We start from the raw sequence: 24,387 nt of genomic DNA, 5'->3' as shown, positions 1-24,387 counted from the left end.
AATAACTAGCAGATGTCTTTTTGTGGACCTCCTGGTATTCTATTTTTCTATTTTTGAGGCAGTTATCACGAGTTTTTTCATGACAAGATTTAGCCCGGTCAGTATTCTGACCCTGTCTTGTATTTGTTGATCCTAAGAACTTTGGCCATTTTTCAACGTTACTAGATATGTTTTTAATAATTCAAATTTCTCGGTATCAAGACTTCACCGAGAATTTTGTTCTGTCAAAATTATGTCCCATGATTTAAATTTGCTCGGTTTTTTGTATGGTTTCTAGTTGATGTATTTGTTTTTTTTAGCTTGGTTCAATTATGTCAATGCCAAATGCAATCTCGGTAAGACACTTTAATTTTTTCCCAAATATTTTTAACAAATCTGTTGAGGTAAAAAATAAACGTTTTCAGACAAAAGACGTTTGTTTTGGCTTTTCTCATGGTTTTTTAGGCTTCGAATGGGTACTGGATTTTTCCGACTGTGTTTGTTGAACGACTTGGTGCAAGCAATAGCCAACAAACACAAAATCAATATGACTTGCACTTATGTTTGTTTGAAAATCATATGTGCAATAAGGATCCCAAATAAAAGACCTCATGTGGAGTGAATTTTAACAAGACTTACTAATTTATCGCTAAATGTTTTTACATAGTTTTTTAGCAGGGTCTTTAAAACTTATATATTTTTCAACTTATATCTGTATCAGTTTCTATCTTTTATCTTTTTGTACGGCAAGCTAGTCTATTTCTCATTTATCCGTCCTCACTCCCGCCTGTCATATCTGATTGATGAGTGTTTTGAGCCTGGACCTGTAAGAGCTGGGTTTTGCGAATCTTTCTACTTTTTCAACTATGCTTTATGTCTAATACAGCAATTTGATCTTAAGCGTTTCTACTCGAGTAGAAGTGTTTGTTCTAGTGTTACTCATTGGAGCTTTGTTTCTTCCCTATTTCTGCTGTCGCTGATAGGGTGTCAAATAATCGGTTATCCTTTGTCATGTTGACCATAGTGCTTCTCTGGTTGCTTCTTATTGCCTTCTAAAGCCTTCTAAAGCATTTTTCAAAGCAATTTTTGTAAATTGACTTCGTTTTGTTCTAAAAAAATGATTGCTTGATGGTTTAATTATAGCTGCAAAGCTGTAAACTGAGCGAAGCTATATTGCGGTGCTCTTGGTTTTTTACAATTCAAAGAATTTGAATTGTATTGGGGCGCTGTCTTTTTTTTAAAGATCTGTTCACACATTTTCATGATTTTTGAAGTCAAATTGGAGTAGTGATTTTGGTCACGCCGAAACAGGAAATGGAGCGAAAAAGCGAGTGGTTTTGCGGCGTGAATTTTCTTCGCTCTAATTTTAAAGTAGAGTGAGAAAACGGCGTTTGAACAAAAATTCGGTTTCTCGGTAGTGGTTTTTTGTTCACATGCGGCAATTTCACTCTGATTTTTACTGTTTTTTCGATTTTTTGGATCGGATTTTTTCTAAATAGTTTTCCGAATCCATTCACAGCTCATTGTAAGCCTGGTTTTTTGTTTGAAATAAATTTTCATTTCTCGCTAGTGTTTTTTTTGTTCACATGAGGCATTTTGACATTGATTTTCTGTTTATTTCTTATTTTTAATAGCCGCCCTCATCTTCTCAGCCGGCTATTATAGCGCTCCTATTTATTTTTTTTTACTTCGTCGAATAAAAAAATGTTTCGCTTTACCTCATTTTGCCGCTTTTTCAACATTTTGCGTGAAATCTTTTTGACTTCTCTAGGCTAGTTTCTCTCTTCTCTCATTCTGCTAAAAGTGATTTTGAACATCAGTTGCTCAGCAAAGCAATTCAAAATGAACAGTCAGTATAAACAATTGAAGTCAGAAATAGAAACGGGATAAACCCATAAAGCCCAAATTTAGATGCCCGCTATTTGAACGTCGGTCCTATAAGTATTAGTTACCTCTCTCTAATGCTTATTGTTATTGATAATAGCCCCTGTAGCCTCTCTCTAAGAAACAGAAGTATGTTCAACTACGAAATGCCATCAAAATAAATCGGACTTAAAAAATGTTTTTGTACGAAAATCTTTTTTTTTCAATATCTGTTATTTCAATCCCAGTCATGCTTATTGGAATCAACGGCGGCTATTTTCCGGCAATCTGCCGGGTATGTTTTGTTCTGATTTTTTTAAAATGGTTTTCTCAATTCACTCATAGTCCATTCTAGTTCTAGTTTTTCTGTTTAGTCAATGAAAATTCTTTGAATTGTACGTCAGGACTTGTCCTGCTATGTTTTTTTGTTTCGTCTTCTGACGCTCTTTTTTCGTTTTACATTTGTTCACACAGCAAAGCTGAAAAAGTCAAATTTTCTGAATGACTTCTTCCTCTCACTAACGGCATTTGCGCGCGTGACGTGATTTCTTACTCGCTTTAGCAAAAGTTTTAGGTTATTTGCGTGATTAGATTTTGATCATACGTGACTTACCTCACTCAATAAAATGACTTTTGCACTTTAAAACTTAAGTTTAGTTTGAATTTGTTTAAGGTCAAAGGAACTCATTTGTGCAGTTAAGGTCCCTAATAAGAGGCGTCTGCGGAATGAATTTTAACAAGCTTTTTTAATTTATCGCTGAATGTTTTTTACTTAGTTTTTTGAGCGGCGTCGATTTTTTTTCAATTTAGATCTGTATCTGTTTCTATCTCTATTGTATGGCACGCAGGTCTATTCTTTCGCAGCTATTCCGGCAATCTGCCGGCTATGTTTTTTTACCACACTTCTCGAATGTACTTATCGTATCTGCATGCTCATCTGGTGTAGATAGTGCCTTCTTGAGTCGAAGTTTCTTTTATTTCATACAAGGATCATATATGATTTTGTGGATCTATTTTGTCCCCCCTGGTGTTTTTTGTGAAATTAACAAATATGTTACAAATTATATGTTGTTATATAGCACATTACTATGTAAGAAAGTAGCATGTGCGGCCGGGGGTGATAAAAGATTTATGCTCTCTAGCTGGGAAGGGGGGGGGGAACAGAATAGATTCGATTTTATGGATCACAAAGACTTACAATGATCGAATATTAGTTTCATGCCCCCCCCCCCCCCCCCCCCCCAGTATTATTTTTGTTACTTATCGATACTCGATACTCGTTTTCCTAACGGTGAAATGTCGGCATCAAAGGTTAATTGGAGGGATTTTAGCTCTCGATTACTCAAAAATTAGCTTGATAGAACTAGTCTTGGACAAGATAGATATCGAATAATTAAAAACTCGTTAATTTCAAGACATCGCTGCATCATTATATTGTAAATCCCGTTGGTGTTTAATTGTATATGTGATTATATGAGATGCAAACAATATGCTATTACATTTATGAAGGGGGTGCAAATGGACGGGGGGATAACAGAAAAGAGCCTTTTTGTGTAGTTAAATGAATTAAATAAATTTAACAAAATGTTCTGAGCGTTTTAGAATGTTGTCGTTTCTGATTATTGTATATACAATTATTCAATTGTGTTTTGAATGTTAAATAGTGGCTCATAATGGGGCTAGGGGGTATTAGCCGACACACATATTAGAAGACACGCCAATTGGCCGGCAGATTTCATCAAGACGACGTGAAAAATACCGAAACCGAAACTAATTTGAATAGTGTTATTAGAAGCGTCGCCTTAATTATGTTCGGCCGTAATAATTTGTTCGGTTGTGATAGATTCATATCAAGTCCCACGGGCCGCTGAGGTATGGCCAAATTAGCTAGCATTAAAAGCCAATTAATGTTTGTTTACAACTAAGGGACGCTACTTTTCGCTTAATACGCGGGTAATTATGAACTGTGGTTTTCGAGTAGTTGCAATTGCTTAAGTGTCGGCTAAAAGGTGTGTCGGCTAATTTGTATGTCGGCCAATTGACCGGTCACGGCTCATAATAGATATAACCCTTGATTTTGGTGATACAAAAGGTCTATCTATTTTGGCGTTAATTACGCTCGAGCGGTGTTTGAGTCAATTGTTGTTATTGTTTGTGTCTTCTGCCTTCTTGACTTTTTGAGTTCAGTGTGATTTTAAATGCTCTCTAGTTTTAAGCATTTTTGTCAGCGGAAAGAGAGCGAAAGCAGAGCCATTATATAGCTTAGTTGATAGGATGTGAAGCTGACATCCTGAAGTTCCGGGATATGAACCCCGACGTTGGTAGATTTATGTCTTGCTATCTGAATGCTCTGTTTAATATGGGCTTTGAGACCCAAGATTATTGAATGGACCCACCTGAGTTGGCTAATCTTAACTTTTTTTTAGCTGGTTGTACGGTGAATACAACGACGAACAATGTGGACCATTTTTGCCGAGAAGGAGGAAGTGTTGACTCTCCAGGAAGTGCGAACTGCACGTCTCCGCCCTGCTTCTGCGCTCGGGGCTACAACCCCGTCTTCAGTGACTTCAACTCTGACATCACTTGTGTCAAGGCGGACTGCAACCCCCTTGTGGACCCTACTGGACAGTGTAAATGTCAGTTCATAAATGGTTCTGTATCGTATGATATGGCCAACTGCAAGTGCGAGCCTCCTTACACATCGTCGAGTAGTAACGACGGAACCTGCGCGTTCGAATGCACAAATGGCGAAGACCATTGTAAAGTCGCCTCTACAAATATAACAGCTTGTTCAGGAACGGGATGTGAATGTCGCGCTGGATACGCTTCACAGTACGACGACACTGCTTTAAAGTATCAGTGCATACCCTACGAATGCGACAGTTCCGATCAAGGATGTGTCTGCACGCATCCTGGAGATATCGATACGTGCTCCTGCAGTGGAACCATTACAGTGGGCACGATCACTCCCGTTTCAGTGTCTTTCGTTGGTAATAAGTACCTGTTTCCTGGTTATTGTCGTCCTGTTGAGTGCAATCCCAGTTCAGATCCCAATTGCGAGTGCATCGACTCAAGTCTGCTGGATACTTGCTACTGCAAACCGGGATACAGCATCGATCTGAAATTTAGTGAGATCCAGACGGACAGTAACGCTAACTTAGAAGTCAACACCTACTTCGACAACCTCTGCAAACGTGAGTTTCGCACGCATTCAAAGCGCAAAGCTTTTACAACTGGTAGTCGTTTTTTGGATAGACCAATAGCAAATTTTCCATGAAAGATATAAAAATGAATGCACAGATGTTCTTGGGAGTTCGCTCATTAGCTACAAAAAGTCTTTTTGGTATCTGGATTAAAAATAAAAAGAATGCTCAAAGTGCGCTAATTCAATTAGTTAGTTTCATTATGAGTAGTTATAATTGTTTCATTACAGCAATCGATTTCCGATCCTCATGTCCTCTGCGATCGGATGTTGAAGAGATCCCAGATCATACCACCGGATGTTCATGCTCGTGGCTCGACCAGCACGGAACCACTCCTGAGAAGCTCTGCAAGTGTGGAATCGTGGTTGACGATGACTGCTTCCTGACGGCGTGTAACACTTCTTTGGATATCTACAGCAGCCAAAATGATGGACCCTGTGAATTTGAGACAGTTACAGTCGACTCAGTAGCCCATAAGTACACTGTATGCAAGGACGGACTCAAAACTGATCTCAATGGTACGAGGAAGATTCCATGTCTCATTTTCCCATTAGAGCAAACCTTTTTTTCTGATCGGTATAAATAAAAATAGACTCTACTACTGATACAACGTAGGTAGATATAAGAGAACAGCTGAAATGCATTAAGCGGATTGTAGAGACTGAAAAAATACAAAATCAAGCGGTAGGGTAGACAGTAAAAGTAAAATTTTAGCCTTCCCATTATCAAATTTCTTTGTAATAGGTTTGATATCCTAGTGAGCTATCATTGGCCTCCTCTTGGTTTGTTAAAACTCGAAAATGAGTTATTTAATCGTTGGATAGTCAGTGAAACAGGATCTAAAAGTCAATGCTGCACGTGAAAATAAGTGCTTAGGCAGTCCATTCTGCTGACCAGAAGTCAAACGCGGAAGAAAGATAAGGATAGTTGTCATTGTTGACGTAATATTAGGGAAAATGAGTTCAAGTGAGGAAAATTTTGTTAATGTGCGGCATTTTCAAAGCAGATCTAGTTTTAACTCCTAACTTATTGGAATAAAGGCTTTTTCTCACATTTGTTAACAAATAATTGTTTGTCTGTGATAAATAGCCACCCTCCTCATCGCAGCTGGCTATAATAATGGTCCTATTTTTTACAATCTAAAGTGTTTAATTGCTCTCAAACGAAGTTTGTAGCAATTATATTAGTCCTGTCGGTCTTTTTTATGCGATTTTTCGCGTGACCGATTTTTCGTCTGACGCTTTTGACTTTTCGTCCTCGAAAACGGGATAAACAGGTAGCGCCCAGCGGGCATTAAGTGCTCTTAGAGCCTTTCAGCTCTGTTTCACTGCTCAAACTGTTTTGGAGACTTATACTTATGGTTTGAAGGGCGGTTCTTAGAGGTTGACACCCCCCCTATTGCCTCCACCCCCCACCGCGCTGTTGCCCCCCCCCAACCCAGTGTTGCCCCCCATCAGCCCCCGGTGCACCCCCCCCCCCCCGTGGCTAGCTACTGACGAAGCCAACCGCTCGCTGATCGTTTGAGAGCGTTTCGCCCGACGTTAGTCGGTTATGTTTGCATTGTATTGGTGCGCTGTCATTTAAACAACTCGAAGAGTATTGGTGGAGCGTCTTTCTGTATCAATAATTTTTTGGAGTGAATCTAAAACAGGATGTAAAAGTCAATGCAGCACGTGAAAACTAAGTGTTAAGGTCAAACGACTGAACGATTTGAAGTGTATAGACGAGAGATTGATTTTCTGTTCATGTCGTTTTTTTTTGTAAAGAACGAGAAAAGTAGGTGTAAAGAAATTATTGCTCAGCGAACAGATTTTTGATCGCGTGTGGCTTCTTCGAATCAATTTTGTTAGTTTTTAATAGCCGCCCTCATGTTCTCAGCCGGCTATTATAGCGCTCCTAATTTTTTTTTTACTTCGTTGAACTTTTTTTCGCTTTACCCATTTTGCCGCTTTTTCGACAGTTTGCGTGAAATCTTTTTGACTTCCTTAGGCTAGTTTCACTCTTCTGTCATTCTGCTCAAAGTCCTTTTAAATAGCAGCTGCTCAGCAAAGCAATTCAAAATGAAGAGTCAGTATAAAAAAATTAAAGTCAGAAATAAAAATGGGATAAACCCATAAAGCCCATTTTTAGATGCCCGGTACTTGAAATTTGTTCTCATAAGTTTTAGGTACTATCTATAATGCTTATTGGTATTGATACTAGACACTGTAGCCTCTCACTGAGAGACAGGAGTATGTTCAATTACAAAATGACATCAAAATAAATAGCATTTAAAAATGTTTTAATACAAAAATCAATTTTTGGTGATATTTTCTTTTCTTTCAATCCGAATAGAGTTATGGGAATCAACGGCGGCTGTTTTCCGGCAATGTGCCGGGTATGTTTACTTTTTCTTGTAAGGTTTTTTGAATGCCATAATAAGAAGTTAGTATACGTTTGCGAGCATCTCAATTGTATATTGAAATTTTATATGCGATATGAAGCTATTATTGTAATTTCGTCGTTTTAGACGCTTTTTAACGTTTTTTTTTGCTTTTTCTTGTTTTCAATGTCGGGTAGTTTTTTGGTCGAAACTTGTGGCCTTCTGATTTGTGCAATCCCTCAATTTAAGTTTGCTTTAACTGAATAAGTAGAATAAATTTAAACATACCTTTCAACATTTTTTTCATATTCAACTGTTTACCTAGGTTTGTTGGTAGGGCTTTTGTAACTAAGTGAAAACAATCAAAGGTCTGATAGAACATTTATATGAATTAGTCAATTCTGCAGATTTTTGGTAGATTTAGTTCTTGCTCATGTTTTAATTGTTTGGCGAAGGTTTTGTGTGTCACATAGGTGCTCAACGAATACACAGGAACTGTTTCTTAAGGTTGAGAACAGGTATTGAGAGCGCACTTTTCAGACAATATAAAAAATTTAACAAGTGTTGTAGATTTTGTCCTATTTCTTTTCGTGCTCGGCTTTTCTCCTTTTTAGATTTTTTTCCCATTTGATAATTGTTTTTTAACACAACTAATTTATACTAGACAATCTAATATAAACAATGCTTTTGGAGTCGAAACTTTTGAAAAGTATTCAGGAAAATATTTTCTTAATTTTTTTTCCTAATTTTGTTTCTTTTGTCAATTTGAATTGTATAAAGAGATTAAGTCTTATCTGTTACTGGTTGGCTACGTTGTTAGCCAATTTTTATTTCGAGTTGATTCCGGAGTCTTCGGGCTATGTTTTTTAAGATCCGTTTACAATTATCGCCTTTCACGTCACTGAGAAGTCAATTAAGAGTGGTAATTATGGTCACGCTGGAGTCCTAATGGGAACGGGAACGAAACAGTGAGTAGGTTTGAAGCGTAATTTCTGTCTGAATACCTTTCAAGTGGAATTAGAAATTCGTATTTTAACAAATGTTTGTCCTTTCAAAAGTTTTTACGTGCGGCAATTCTATTTATGCTTTTTAACTGCTCTCAAACGAAGATTGTAGCAGAAATATTAATCCTGTTATGGATTAATATCCTCTTTTTTATGCGATTTTTTACTTGACCGATTTTCGTCTGACCCATTTGACTTTTTGTCCTCAAAAACCGGAGAAACAGGTAGCGCCCAACGGGGCTTAAGTTCTCTTAGAGCCCCCTCCCACAACGACCCCCATCATTTTACCCTCTCCCCCCCCAATCCCCACCCCTGCACATCGTTCAGGCCGTAAGGGCCCCGTGCAGCCAAACTCCCCTGTCCAATCGTTGCTCCCATCAACCCCTGGTTCCCCCCTCCCGCTGCGCACACCTCACGCCCCTTCAATTAAGCTGAAGCTAGCCTCACTAAACCGTGGCTAGCTACTGACGAAGCCAATCGCTCGCCGGTCGTTTGAGAGCAATTCGCCGACATTAGTTTGCTATGTTATTTTTACGCTATTTGTTACTTTAATGCTATTTCTTTTCGTGCTCGGCTTTTCTCCTTTTTAGATTTTTTTCCCATTTGATAATTGTTTTTTAACACAACTAATTTATACTAGACAATCTAATATAAACAATGCTTTTGGAGTCGAAACTTTTGAAAAGTATTCAGGAAAATATTTTCTTAATTTTTTTTCCTAATTTTGTTTCTTTTGTCAATTTGAATTGTATAAAGAGATTAAGTCTTATCTGTTACTGGTTGGCTACGTTGTTAGCCAATTTTTATTTCGAGTTGATTCCGGAGTCTTCGGGCTATGTTTTTTAAGATCCGTTTACACTTATCGCCTTTCACGTCACTGAGAAGTCAATTAAGAGTGGTAATTATGGTCACGCTGGAGTCCTAATGGGAACGGGAACGAAACAGTGAGTAGGTTTGAAGCGTAATTTCTGTCTGAATACCTTTCAAGTGGAATTAGAAATTCGTATTTTAACAAATGTTTGTCCTTTCAAAAGTTTTTACGTGCGGCAATTCTATTTATGCTTTTTAACTGCTCTCAAACGAAGATTGTAGCAGAAATATTAATCCTGTTATGGATTAATATCCTCTTTTTTATGCGATTTTTTACTTGACCGATTTTCGTCTGACCCATTTGACTTTTTGTCCTCAAAAACCGGAGAAACAGGTAGCGCCCAACGGGGCTTAAGTTCTCTTAGAGCCCCCTCCCACAACGACCCCCATCATTTTACCCTCTCCCCCCCCCAATCCCCACCCCTGCACATCGTTCAGGCCGTAAGGGCCCCGTGCAGCCAAACTCCCCTGTCCAATCGTTGCTCCCATCAACCCCTGGTTCCCCCCTCCCGCTGCGCACACCTCACGCCCCTTCAATTAAGCTGAAGCTAGCCTCACTAAACCGTGGCTAGCTACTGACGAAGCCAATCGCTCGCCGGTTGTTTGAGAGCAATTCGCCGACATTAGTTTGCTATGTTATTTTTACGCTATTTGTTACTTTAATGCTATTTCTTTTCGTGCTCGGCTTTTCTCCTTTTTAGATTTTTTTCCCATTTGATAATTGTTTTTTAACACAACTAATTTATACTAGACAATCTAATATAAACAATGCTTTTGGAGTCGAAACTTTTGAAAAGTATTCAGGAAAATATTTTCTTAATTTTTTTTCCTAATTTTGTTTCTTTTGTCAATTTGAATTGTATAAAGAGATTAAGTCTTATCTGTTACTGGTTGGCTACGTTGTTAGCCAATTTTTATTTCGAGTTGATTCCGGAGTCTTCGGGCTATGTTTTTTAAGATCCGTTTACACTTATCGCCTTTCACGTCACTGAGAAGTCAATTAAGAGTGGTAATTATGGTCACGCTGGAGTCCTAATGGGAACGGGAACGAAACAGTGAGTAGGTTTGAAGCGTAATTTCTGTCTGAATACCTTTCAAGTGGAATTAGAAATTCGTATTTTAACAAATGTTTGTCCTTTCAAAAGTTTTTACGTGCGGCAATTCTATTTATGCTTTTTAACTGCTCTCAAACGAAGATTGTAGCAGAAATATTAATCCTGTTATGGATTAATATCCTCTTTTTTATGCGATTTTTTACTTGACCGATTTTCGTCTGACCCATTTGACTTTTTGTCCTCAAAAACCGGAGAAACAGGTAGCGCCCAACGGGGCTTAAGTTCTCTTAGAGCCCCCTCCCACAACGATCCCCATCATTTTACCCTCTCCCCCCCCCCAATCCCCACCCCTGCACATCGTTCAGGCCGTAAGGGCCCCGTGCAGCCAAACTCCCCTGTCCAATCGTTGCTCCCATCAACCCCTGGTTCCCCCCTCCCGCTGCGCACACCTCACGCCCCTTCAATTAAGCTGAAGCTAGCCTCACTAAACCGTGGCTAGCTACTGACGAAGCCAATCGCTCGCCGGTCGTTTGAGAGCAATTCGCCGACATTAGTTTGCTATGTTATTTTTACGCTATTTGTTACTTTAATGCTATTTGTTGTCATAGTCAATGCTTGAATTTGGGCTATTAAAGATTAAATGAATCGTATTAGTCGTTTGAGTCCATAGCAATCCTTCCTGTGGTTTTTATACATTTTTTCAAAGAGCAAGTTTCTTTTCTAGTCTTGCTTGTTTTTGTTGCTCTTGTGATCTTATCACTCATTCTACAAAATAACCTTCTTTTTCGCCTTCTAGTGCGGTGTAAGTGTGGCCGAGTTTCTTGGCTCCAAAACTTAGCTCACGTTTAATCATGTCATATGTTACTACGGCAAGTTTCTGTTAATTTGATGCTACTAACTTTCAAAAATAGTCTGAAGTTTGTCAGTTTCTTTGTTTTTTTTTTACTTTTTGTCATTGATTCCCACAAGGTTGTTGTATTGTCTACTCATTCAAAGGATGCGCAGAATCAATATTTTCCAGAGGTATTGCTATTTTTATTGATTCTTAAAATTTGAATTTTTGGGGAAAAAATGTTTTTTAGATTCTTTTGTTCACTTTTGGGCTTTGTTGACTTTCTTAGTTTGATGTTTGCTGTAAATTTGTTAATTGTCAGGTAATTAGTTAATTCAATTCTGTGAAATGTAATTAAGGACTTGTCCTGCTATGTTTTTTAATTTCGTCGAACAAAAATTTGTTTTGCTTCACCTTAGTTCACAGCGTTTTCAACATTTTGCGTAAATTCTTTTTGACCTAGCTTCTATAGAACTAAGAGCTAGTTTTACTCTTCTGTCACTTTGCACAAAGTAGTTTTAAAAAACAGTTGCTCGGCAAAACACAAAAGGATCAAGTATCAACCGAGTCAGTATCGAAAAACAGATACCAAAATAGAAAAGGGTTATCCATAGAGCCCAGACTAGGTGCCCGCTACTTGATCTTTGTTCTTATAAGTCTTAGATACAATCTGTAATGTTTTTTGACATTTTTGTACATCAATCAGTTTTATCATTTCCTAAAGCCGCCCTATCAATTCTCAGCAGGCTAGTATTAGGCTCCTAATTTTTTTTATAGCTGCGAAGCTGTAAGCCGAGCGGAGCTATATTGCGGTGCTCTTGGTTTTTTTTCGTCTTCTGACGCTCTTTTTTTGTTTTACAATTGATCACACCGCAAAGTTGAAGTCAAATTTTCTGAATGACTTCTTCCTCTCACTAACGGCATTTGCGCGCGTGACGTTATTTCTCACCCGCTTTAGCAAAAGTTTTTAGGTTATTTGCGTGATTAGATTTTTAATCATACGTGACTTACCTCACTCAATAAAATGACTTTTGCACTTTAGATCTTAAGAACTTAAGAATTTAAAATTTGAATTTGTTTAAGGTCAAAGGAACTCTCTTAGTTGACTTTCTTAGTTTGATGTTTGCTGTAAATTTGTTAATTGTCAGGTAATTAGTTAATTCAATTCTGTGAACTGTAATTAAGGATTTGTCCTGCTATGTGTTTTAATTTCGTCGAAAAATTTGTTTTGCTTCACCTTAGTTCAGTTTTTTCCACATTTTGCGTAAATTCTTTTTGACCCAGCTTCTGTAAAACTAGCTTCTATGAGCTAGTTTTACTCTTCTGTCACTTTGCAAAAAGTAGTTTTAAAAAACAGTTGCTCAGCAAATCACAAAAGGATCAAGTATCAACCGAGTCAGTATCGAAAAACAGATACAAAAATAGAAAAGATATATCCATAGAGCCCAGTGTAGGTGTCCGCTACTTGAACTTTGTTCTTATAAGTCTTAGATACAATCTGTAATGCTTTTTGATATTTGTTGTACATCAATCAGTTTTATCATTTCCTAAAGCCGCCCTATCAATTCTCAGCAGGCTAGTATTAGGCTCCTAATTTTTTTATAGCTGCGAAGCTGTAAGCCGAGCGGAGCTATATCTTGGTTTTTTTGTTTCGTCGTCTGACCCTCTTTTTTCGTTTTACATTTGTTCACACAGCAAAGCTGAAAAAGTCAAATTTTCTGAATGACTTATTCCTCTCACTAATGGCATTTGCGCGCGTGACTTCATTTCTCACTCGCTTTAGCAAAAGTTTTTAGGTTATTTGCGTGATTAGATTTTGATCATACGTGACTCACTCAATAAAATGACTTTTGCACTTTCGAACTTAAGTTTAATTTGAATTTGTTTGAGGTCAAAGGAACTCTTATGTGCAGTAAAGGTCTTTAATAAGAGGCTTCTGCGGAATGAATTTTAACAAGCTTTATTAATTTATCGCTGAGTGTTTTTTACCTAGTTTTTTGAGCGGCGTCGATTTTTTTTTCAATTTAGATCTATCTCTTTCTATCTCTATTATATGACACGCAAGTCTATTCTTTCGCAGCTATTCCGGCAATCTTCCGGCTATATTTGTCGATTAAAAATTTTGTTTCCCTTTAACTCATTATGGCGCTTTTTCGTCATTTTGCATGACTTCTCTAGGCTGGTTTCATTGTTCACTCATTCTGCTCGAATTGTTTTTAAACAGCTATTGCTCAATAAAGCAAACTAAAATAGATAGAACCAGTATCAAAAAACGGAATCAAAAATAGAAACGGGATAAACCCTTAAAGAACCATTTGGATGCCCGCTACTTGAAGTTTGTTCGCACAAGTTGTAGTAACCATCTCTAATGGTTATTGATGCTAGCCCATGTATCCTCTCATTAAGAAACTGGAGTATGTCTAAGAACGAAATGAAATCAAAGTAGTTCGCACTTTAAAAATATTTGTTAAGTTAATCAGTGTTTTCTTTTCTGTTCTTTCAATCCCAATTGGGGTTATAGGAATCAATGGCGGGCATTTCTGGCAATTTGATGGGTTTGCTCTTTTCTTTCAATCCTAATCGGGTAATAGAAATCAATGGCGGTCATTTTCGGGCAATCTGCCATGTTGGTTTGTTTTAAACCTTTTTGTGCTTTTATAAAGCACAAGAAGGTCACTGAGCAGTTCTCTTAGAGCTTTATTAGTCTCTATGTATACCAAATCGCCTCTCCCTTCTGTTATTGCACTCCGGTCCCTTCCTGCTGTTGCAATTTTTTTCCTTTTCCCCTCTTATTAAAGCTTAAGCTTGCTTCGCTCAGCCCCAGTCAGTTAACTTTAACGAAGCCAACTGCTCACCACTCAATTGAGAGCAATTTGTTTGACGTTAGTTGGTTTTGTTTAAACTAATTGGTGGTAATTTTTCAGCTGAATGACTTCATAGTTTTGTGATATAATTCATTCATAGTTTTGTTGCTTACTGCTACTTGCTACTCTCAAAGCCTAAAAATCTTTTTGCATTAGCAACTCCCTCACTTCACTTCTGTTTCGGTTGCAATCTATATTCTACTACATCATGTAAGTCTGTTGCAACAGTTCGGAAATCTTTGTACTATTTTTGTCGTTTTGCTCAGCTTTTACCATTTTTGTAAACGTTTGCATGGGAAGTTTTTTGCAGTTGCTCTTCGTGATTTTGCTGAACGCTTTTGGTTTTACTGTTATCGTTAAAAATAATACAGAATAGATAATTGAGCGTTTGATGATTCAGTGTTAGTTGAAATAATTAATTTATTTCTGTTAGGCATCTTTTAGAAAGAATACATAAGTTAGAAAACCTATAGATTTAGATTGGATATCAAAATAGAAGAATTTAAAAAATTTGAGTTTTTAAAAAGATTTTCAGGTATTATAGCACTGAAGCTGAAATTTTCTGAGCGAGAGAAGTCTTTGATCATGCGCTGCATTTAGTGAATGACTTTTTGACTTTGAAAAGTAGTTTTTGACTGAATGGAACATATAGATAACCGTTTTAGCCGTTTTTTCGTCCAATTGGCCCATGTTTTGGCTCTCAATATTTAACCATCTCAAAATTATATCGGAGTTTTTGGGAGAATAATAATGCGTTTCAAGTTGAAGTTGGACACATTCATAATTTTCTTAATTTTTGGGTTCCATTTTTCATTTTTGGACTTCCTTCGAAAATCAGTGCATATGGCATCTTCCCATTGATAATTCACGCATAGAATGGCTCTTTATACCATGAGGTGTTTTTGCTTCTAATAGCCGCAAAGCAAAAGTTCCGGCTATTATTGGCCTTCTATTGGTTTTAATAGCTGCGAAGCTGTAAGCTGAGCGAAGCTATATTGCGGTGCTCTTGGTTTTTTTTGTTTCGTCGTGTGACGCTCTTTTTTCGTTTTACATTTGTTCGCGCAGCAAAGCTGACAAAATCGAATTTTCTGAATGACTGCTTCCTCTCACTAACGGCATTTGCGCGCGTGACGTCATTTGTCACTCGCTTTTGCAAAAGTTTTTAGGTTATTTGCGTGATTAGATTTTGATCATACGTGACTTACCTCACTTAATAAAATGACTTTTGCACTTTAAAACTTAAGTTTAGTTTGAATTTGTTTAAGGTCAAAGGAACTAATTTGTGCAGTAAACGTCCCTAATAAGAGGATTCCGCGGATTGAATTTTAACTAGCTTTATTAATTTATCGCTGAACGTTTTTTACCTCGTTTTTTTGAGAGGCGTCGATTTTTTTTTTCAATTTAGATCTGTATCTGTTTCTATCTCTATTATATGGCACGCAGGTCTATTCCTTCGCAGCTATTCCGGCAATCTGCCGGCTATGTTTTCTTATTTCGTCAACAGGATTTTCGCTACGTCCATATGACGTCACAATAACCTCTTCAAATCCGCTTTTTGTTCATTCGTTCACGCAACTTTAACTGAATTGCGTGCGTGACGTCATTTTTCACTTTTGTTGAGAATGTTTTTTGTTCAATCGCGTAATTAATTGCTCTTGAATGAAGTTCATAGCAATTATTGTAAACGTGTGTCTTTTTTATGCAAATTTTTTGCTTGACAATTTTGCGCTTTTTTTCTAGAACTTTCTTTGACTTCTCAAGTGACTTTTTCACGCTTTCGTTCTTCATTTTTGAGTAATCTCTATTGCTCTCACTCCGAAGTAAGGCTTGTTGTTAATATAAATTGGTTGCAGCACATCAAGAATACGGTTCTGATGGCGCAGTTGGAAGTGCTTGGGGTCACGGATCGGGAGGTCAGTGGTACGAATCCGGGCGGGGGAAAGGTTTTGCACCCATGAAGAAAAATTGATCTAGGCTATAGCCCCTGAATTAAGTCGCCTCGCCTGTCGTTCAAGAGCAATTCTTCCTACATTTGTCGGTTTATGTTTAAATTTTTAAATCAAAGAGATCAGGTCAAATGCATGTGTACCACTCTAGCTGAAGGGTATTTAAAGACAGCTATTAGAATCGGCAATACGTTAAACATATTCTTAAAGTACAACAGCTCAGCATTTTTAACTTATTTTGTTCTGTTTCTTTTACCATCTTTTTGAGACTGCAGATCTACGAAGCTATTGCGACTATTTTCTGGCAATTTGCCAGCTATGTTTATAAAATGGTACGCATGCTAATCTGCTTTTAGCAGTTTTTCGTACAAAATTGGTTTGGTTGAATTATTTTGGGGCGTTAAGTCTTTTGAATTCCAAAAAAGTATCTAAAACATCTTCCTAAGTGCAATTTTGAAAGTTTTTTGATATTTTTTGTAGAAATATTTTTTTGTTTCGAACCTTTGAACTTTTTTCCATCTCTACAGGAGGATGGCTATTCTGAGCCTCGAATGCTAAATAATGTCTTTGTTTTTTTATTTTTGGTTTTTTTAAATTCATTTATTTTCAATTTGATTTTTAATTTTGGTAATCAAAATTCAAGAAATAATTTTTTGGGTGGTGGGGTTGTTTTTTTACAATCTGTCCATTTTCTCCACATTCCAGCATGCATAATTCTAGCATTCGCCTGACACCTAGTGTTTTTTGCGCTGCTTTTTGTCAGTTTTTTCAAAAATGATTTTAGTATTTGTTTCAGATTTTTTTACCACTGAAAATTTGCGAGAATTATGTGTAAGGATTTCGACGGCTTATTACTTTCTTCATAGGTTCCTTGGTTCTTAGTCTTGGTTTTGAACAGTTTTTGCTCTTTGAGTTTTACACGGTGTCTTTTGTCGTGTTAGAGATATCAGAAAAGTAGTTCAAATGATCGAAAAAAATCAATCTACAAGACAAAAGAAACAGAGTAAAGCTCGCCAAACATTGTTTAAAACCAAGACTAAGACCACAAAAATATATGGAGAAACTAATAAACCGTCGAAATTCTTAAATAGAATTCTAGCAGAACTTCAGTGCCAAAAATTGAGACAAATAATAAAATCATTTTCTTTAAAAACTGATAAACAACAGAGCAAAAACTACTAAGTGTTACGTGAATGCTAGGATGATACATGCTGGAATGTGAAGAATATAGACAGATTGTAAACAAAACATAAAAACAGAAAAAAATTTTGAATTTTGATTACTGACGTTAAAAATCAAATAGAAAATAAATCATTTTAAAAAGTCAAAAATATTTAAAAAAAAACAAATAGTAATAAAATACATTATTTAGCATTGGCTCACAAAAATTAAATAGCCATCCTCCTGTAGAGATGAAAAAAATTCAAAGATTGAAAACCATATAAAAAATATCAGAAAACTCAAAATTGCACTTTGAAAATGTTTAGATGCTTTTTTGAAATGCAGTCTTAACGTCCAAAATTAATTTAGCCAAACAATTAAATTTGTAAAAAGTAAGTATGTCGAGCTTTTGTTTTATTACCAGTGACCCCAAAACAAAAGTATTTAGTGTTTTCCCCCTAAATTTTAGTTTTTTAAAAAAGAATTGACTTTAGTTCCTAAGAATATTATCTGCCCGATGCTTTCACAATGTTTTTGTGTCAAACAATTGATATCGGAGTTCTATCTTAAGACTAGTACCATGAGTTAATTCATAACAATTTTTAGCCCTCTTAGTTTTTTAAGTCTGTCTTTGACCATCCTTTGACCATCCTAAGAACTTTTGACCATCCTAAGAATTCTGGCTAGTTTTCAACTATATCAAATGTTCTTAATATGAAATTTTGCGGTATTAATATTTCAGGAATTTTTTCTGTTTGTTTTAAATCTGGTATTTTGTGCATTGTTACTGAATGTTGTCTTAATTGATTTTATTTGGTGCAATTATTTCAATGTTCTATTTTTTCTGGTGGCTGCGGTGTAATATTAGGCAATTTTTCAAAATCCAATCTAGTGAGGTAAAGAGTTGACGTTTAATAGACAAAATGTAATGGTTTCAGCTGTAATTACGGTTTTTTTTGCAAAATTCCGACGGTTTGATTCGCTTCCGGAATTCTTCCGAGTAATTTCATGTTTCGTGGTGTGAAGCTCTTTTTTCGTTTTACATTTGTTCACAGCAAAAGTCTTTGGGTCGTTTGCGTGATTACATTTCGATTATACATGACATACCTCACTAAAAAATGACTCTTAAAAACTTATTCAATTTGAATTAGTTTATGGTCATAGTAACTCATATGTTTAATGAAGGTCCCTAATAAAGAGGCTTCTGCAGAATGAATTTTAACCAGCTTTATTTCATCACTGAATGTTTTTTACATAAAATTTTGAGTGGCGTTGTTAAATTTTTATTTTATAGCTGTATTTGGTCTATCTGTATTGTACAGCACGCAAGTCTATTTGGCAGCTATTTCGGCAATCTGACGTCTGTGTTTGTTGATATTATGGAGAGACTACAGGTCTTCGAAGTTATTGCAACTATTTTCTGACAATCTGCCACCTATGTTTCTTATTGTGCTTTAGGTGGATGTGTGAAGGAGTGTGCGTGGACAATCAACAGTCCTAATGCTTGCAGTGAGTCATTGGAGACATGTGGCACTGGATTCTTCGCCCACTACGACCTCTTGGGCAACAAAAACTGCTACTGTTAGTACCATTTCTTACGGCACTGGATACTATTTTCTCAAGGTGAGTTGTGTACTTCATTAAAATTAATTTTGCTTAGGCATATCAATAAAGCTGCAAAGTTAATTTTTTAAGGGTAGCGAAACGCCGTTGAGCGAAAATTTTGTCCACATGAACGCGCTTTTAGCCTTACATTTTGCCTCGAAGATTTGACCTTGCTTTGAGAACAATGAGTCATTTTGATTTGAAGCCAAGGAGTACTTACAGAACAGCGAAATTTAATATTCCTACTTTCTTGAGCGTTTTCACTATTTTGTGAAAGTGGTTTCATCAAGCTGTTCCCAGAAATAACAAAAAGTGTTGGTTTCGTGTCCGGACAAAACAGTCCCAGAAAATTAATCATTATCAGTTACCCAAAAACTTTAAAAAATTGGAATTGTGTAAGACTTGTGGGAACTTGAAGGAGCAGTCAAAATGTTTTTAGTTTTAGAATGAGTAGGGCGAAAAAATACTGCAGTAATTTTATTAATTGACATATATTTGGCCAAATGATTTTCTTACGGCCGAACATTTTGTTTGTTGCATCCGACGAAGTTATAAAAAATGTTGTGAGCAATGTACCCTGCTAAAGTGAAATGAACAACTAACATTTGTATCAACAACGAAGAAAGGTTTTAACAGGCAATACTTTTTGCATTTGCGGCGCGTTTTTAATGCCCTTGGCGAAATTCTTTGGAACTTGATTTTAGCTTTAATATTTTGTAATATTTCGTATCAAAGCTAATTTTTAATTGCTCTCGAACGACGTTTTTTAAAGCTCAACTTTTTTTCGGTCTTCTAACCTTGTTTCCATTCCAATTGAGCTCTTGGGACTCAATCGTGGCTATTTCGCGACCATTTCCTGGTGTATTAAAATTCACGCAGTGGAAATCAGTATTTTATGCCTGTGATGTGACCACTTTTGAAAACTGTTTTCAGTGGTGGAGTGTATTTCTGGCTCCACTAACTGTCAGTGTCGAGATGCGATTACCAACTTGCGTGGATACGACCAGCGACTGTGCAGGTGCGCCCCCGGATACGCTCCAGATGGAAGTGGGGGCTGCACTGAGGTGTGCACTGCTGGTGGCTCCCACTGTTCCCGCTCCTGCACTGGGAGCACATGTTGTGCGTATGGGTAAGTATATGTCGTCAGTTCTAGAATTGCTTCACGAGATGTGCATGCGAGACTATACATCTTTCGGAAGCCCAATCTATTAAAATAAGAAAAGTTCGTTGAGAAATTTTGATTCCTTAACAACTGTCCAAATTCTTCCCCTTTGTGCCAGAAATTAATTAGGGAGAATTATTTTGCACCATGGTAGGACTTCCGGTATCTTCGTAAGAAAATTAAAAAGGTTAAGCACTTAGTAATTTCTGCGATTTTTGTTCTACTCATTTTTTTAACAAAAATATCGGAAGTTGCTGCTCAAAAGCAATTCGTATGATTATTAATAGCCGCCCTCATCTTCTCAGCCGGCTATTATAGCGCTCCTATTTTTTACAATTCAAAGAATTTGAATTGTATTGGTGCGCTGTGTTTTTTTTTTAAGATAAACAGGTAAAGCCCAGCGGGCATTAAGATTCATTAGAGGCCCAAAGTGGGCTTTAGTAGTCCTTCAAGTGCGTATAGTGGTGCAGCTGCTGGAATGGCCTTAATTTAAGGTTAAAAGGTCATTTTTAGGAGTTTTTCGGCTCAAAATGGCGCAATTTTTCATGTTTTTTGTTATTTTTTGAGATTTTTGTTCGATTAGTCTTAGGCTGAAGTTTTTAATAGCTGATGAAGGCCCTTTGCGAGACAAAATTGCTTGTTATGACCATTTTATGAGCTATATGTCGTGGTACTACAAACACAAACACAAAATGATACTAATTTTTGTTATTTTTTTCAGGTTTTTTTAAAAAAATTTTTGTCATTTTTTGAGTTTTTTAGCCATAGGTGTCACGAAATCTCCTCTAGGGTTCGATGATAGATTACTGCACTGTTTCTAGTAGTAATGGAACGGTTTTCAACTTTTTGACATCATGAATTTTAGCATTTTTTGACAAAATTTGCAAATTTTTCATGTTTTTTGACATATTTGTTGTCATCATTCAAGTTGTTTGAGTCCCAGGGGCAAGAAAACCTCATTAGGGGTTGGATATTAAGTTACTGAAAATTTTTTAGTTGCCATGGAATAGGTTTCAACTTTAAAATATCACTAATTTTCGCAATTTTTTTAAACAAATTTGCATTTTTTTCAGGTTTTTGAAAATTTTTATCTTTTTTTCCAGTTTTTTCCAGTTTCAGGGATCAGGCAATCTCCTTTGATGTTTGTTAATAGGGCACTGCATAGTTTCTAGTAACAATGGAATGCTTTTAAACTTTTTAATGTGTCGAATTTTAGCATTTTTTTGATAAGATCTGCAATTTTTTTAAAGTTTCCTAAAGTTTTTGTCAGTTTTTGATATTCGTCCATTCTCAAGTGCAAGAAAACTTATTTCACGTTATGATAAAAACTTATTGCATGGTTTTTAGATTCAATGGATTTGTTTTTAACAATTTAACCTTTCGACTTTTAGAAATATTTTGATAAGATTTTGCAATTTTTTTCAAGTTTTTGAAACATTTGTATTTTTTTTTATTTTTTCTTGCCTCCATAGCCAGGTAATCGCATCCAGGGTTCAACAGTATGTTATTAATTAGTTGCTAGGGGGCAATTGAATGTCTTTCAACCTTTTAATAGAACAAATTTCTATTTTTTGAAGTTTGAAATTTTTTCTAAAAGTTATTGCCTATCGATCTATGAGCCAATGAGTTTTTTAAAGCTTGGAATTGGGTTACTGGATAGCCTCTAAATAAAGACATAGAAATGATTCTGAAGATATTTATATCACGATTTTCAGCAACATTTCCTTATAATTTGCAATTGATTTCGTTTCTTAAATTTTTGGGTCATTTTCGAGTTAATCGATCTTCAAGGGCCAATGAATATTTTTCAGGTCATAAGGATATAATACTGGACTGATTTCAGAAACAGAAATTGGTTTTGAACAAACTTTTGTAATAGGTGTTTTTAAGGGGAAAAATTTGCCTTTGGTTTAAAAGCTTCAAGAGTTTTAGCAATGAGTTTGTTTTGTTTAGTTTTGATTCTTTTAGTTTCTCAATTCTTTGATGATTTTTGTGTTCTGGCTGGCATTGTTCAAGTGATCTGCTGGTCAGGTAGAGTACGTCTGAGTTTTTCGGTTAACTCTTTGAATTGTATTTCAGGATTTGTCCTGCTTTTTTTTTACTTCGTCGAACTTTTTTCGCTTTACCATTTTGCCGCTTTTTCGACATTTTGCGTGAAATCTTTTTGACTTCTCCAGGCTAGTTTCACTCTCTGTCATTCTGCTCAAATTCCTTTTAAACATCAGTTGCTTAGCAAAGCACTTCAAAATGAACAGAGTCAGTATAAAAAATTGAAGTCAGAAATAGAAACGGGATAAACCCATAAAGCCCAATTTTAGATGCCCGCTATTTGAACGTCGTTCCTATAAGTCTTAGTTATCATCTGTTATGCTTATTGGTATTGATAGTAGCCACTGTTGCCTCTCTCTCTCTCTCTCTCTCTCTCTCTCTCTCTCTAAGAAACAGAAGTATGTTCAACTACGAAATGCCATCAAAATAAATCGGACTTAAAAAATGTTTTTGTACAAAAATCTTTTTTTTTCGATATCTTCTATTCTTTCAATCCCAATCATGCTTATTGGAATCAACTGCGGCTATTTTCCGGCAATCTGCCGGGTATGTTTGTTAATTATGTGTGTTGATTTTCTCTATCATGTTAAGAGTCATGTGTAAATGGGAAAATGACGTGATTGATTGAGTCGGTAGAAAATTTGTAGTTATCTGTATGGCATGCCAACCACATTCTTAATCCAGAGAAAATATCTTTGAATAGATAACTAATTTGTGTCCGTAATAGTTGTATTGTTTAATTACGGTGGCTGGTAGACAAAAAGATGGTTTCAAACCATATTTGTAACCAATTTTGCTTTTGGTTCCTTTTTTGATAGCTGGGGTACAAATTTCATGCAAAAAGTCAATAAGATAGCTGTTGTTAGTTCTTTGAATTATTTTTCTCAAAGATTTCAACCTGATTTACCAGGCGTAAATCATACTTTAACAGCGTGAACAGAAAAATAACCTTTAGAAAAAACAATCTAAGGAAAAATACGCAGCAAGAAGCACTGTTTTTTGCAACAAACCTTCAATATTTAACGATAGTGATGTAAAATTAGTATCAAGTTCGAAGTGTGCATGTAGGTACACTCCTCGAACTTCGTGGTCGAGAGATGAGAGTGGGAATGATGTGTACTCTACGAGAGTCGAGTGTGTCCAGGCAGCATGCAACCAGGCATTGGGCACCTCTTGCGAGTGCCAGACTGATGCCTACGATGAGGGACTGGATATGGGCCAGTGTGCTTGTGCCAGTGGTACCCTCCACGACGGTGAAGGCAACTGCGTCAGTAAGTACCTTCTCTGATTGCACAAGTATCATGATTGTAGTATCTACAATAAAAAGCACTTGTTCTTACGAACACGTTACGGAAATTGAAGTTAACTGATTTAATTGAAATTTTAACTTGCCGTTAATTTCTAAGTTTGTTTCGTTGTTTTGGGAAATGAACTGTACAAAAATTGAAATTAACTTACACATAAATGCAGAATTGCTGAACAATTTGTGTCAAAATTATGTAATGATTTGTATAATCAAAGAATGTAATGAGCTCATTAGTAAAATCAGTGGAACTTCATGCTGTCAGTTCTTGATTTTGGTCATAGCAATGTATCAATATCAATAAGATAAGAGCTACTTAGTTGGCTGACGAAAAGCTCTAGGATAGTTTGAACATTTAAAAATGCTATTGCGTTATCATTTGGCCGCTTTTCTTTTCAGCTCCAGTGAGTAATTTCATCTGTAGAGTATAGTATACCATTTGTTAGACAACAATGACTGCAGAAATTTTGATGAATCGATAAAAAATAATGCGCGTTTTTACTTAAACAATGGTTTTGCATACCCCGATAAGAGGTCCGAACAAGCCAAGTCAAGTTATTTTACGAAGTCAAGTGTACCACTATAAGCTATTATAAAGGTAAATTAACTTTAATTATAAATGGTCTTACTGTACTGGACTGGTATTGCTCTATAGAGAAAACAGAACAATAACGCCTGCTCCTTTCCAGGCTGTGTCGACTTGTGTGTCTTGCAGTGGAACAGGGCAGGATTCTGAGTGCTACAGCACAGTGATCTCAGCTTCTGACATCAGTGCTTCTGGTGTCATTTCTGCAGGCACTCTGGGCACTTTCTCACTCGAGACATGCGCCCTCGACACTACCACACTCGACAAGAACTACCAGTCCTGTGAGGTTAGGCATAGCTTACACAACTTTCAATGAATTGTCTTCGCTTGTATAGAATAGTAATAATAATAAAGCTTGACTACTTTTCTGTTGTTTGTTGTCAATAGCCACGAAGCTATAGCAAGGCTATTATTGGTCTCATCTTTTTTTTACAATCCAAAGAACTTGGTATGTATTGGGGTGCTGATTAATTGCACTCGAAGTTTGAAGCGATTTTTGTAAACATGTTGGTCTTTTTTATGCAAAATTTTTTCTTGACCGTT

The 24,387-nt window shown here is 36.4% G+C and overlaps 1 protein-coding gene across 1 annotated transcript in view; it reads left to right on the top strand.

Annotated features, from left to right (window-relative positions):
* LOC142334997 (uncharacterized) overlaps window positions 1-24,124 on the top strand; it is a 44,594-nt gene extending 20,470 nt beyond the window's left edge. Inside the window, exons 6-11 of the mRNA XM_075383325.1 lie at window positions 4,269-5,036; window positions 5,276-5,563; window positions 18,598-18,720; window positions 19,678-19,873; window positions 23,024-23,226; window positions 23,948-24,124. Of these exons, the coding sequence (XP_075239440.1) occupies window positions 4,269-5,036; window positions 5,276-5,563; window positions 18,598-18,720; window positions 19,678-19,873; window positions 23,024-23,226; window positions 23,948-23,994 (1,625 nt within the window). The 3' untranslated portion in view covers window positions 23,995-24,124. The remainder of the gene's footprint in view (window positions 1-4,268; window positions 5,037-5,275; window positions 5,564-18,597; window positions 18,721-19,677; window positions 19,874-23,023; window positions 23,227-23,947) is intronic.
* The last annotated feature ends 263 nt before the right edge of the window (window positions 24,125-24,387 follow it).

This window comes from Convolutriloba macropyga, chromosome 2 (genome assembly GCF_964194025.1).
Source record: "Convolutriloba macropyga chromosome 2, txConMacr16.3, whole genome shotgun sequence".
In the NCBI taxonomy this organism is placed as follows: domain Eukaryota; kingdom Metazoa; phylum Xenacoelomorpha; order Acoela; family Convolutidae; genus Convolutriloba; species Convolutriloba macropyga.
The sequence above is the reverse complement of the archived record's forward strand: the minus strand, read 5'-3'. Positions and strand labels throughout refer to the sequence as shown.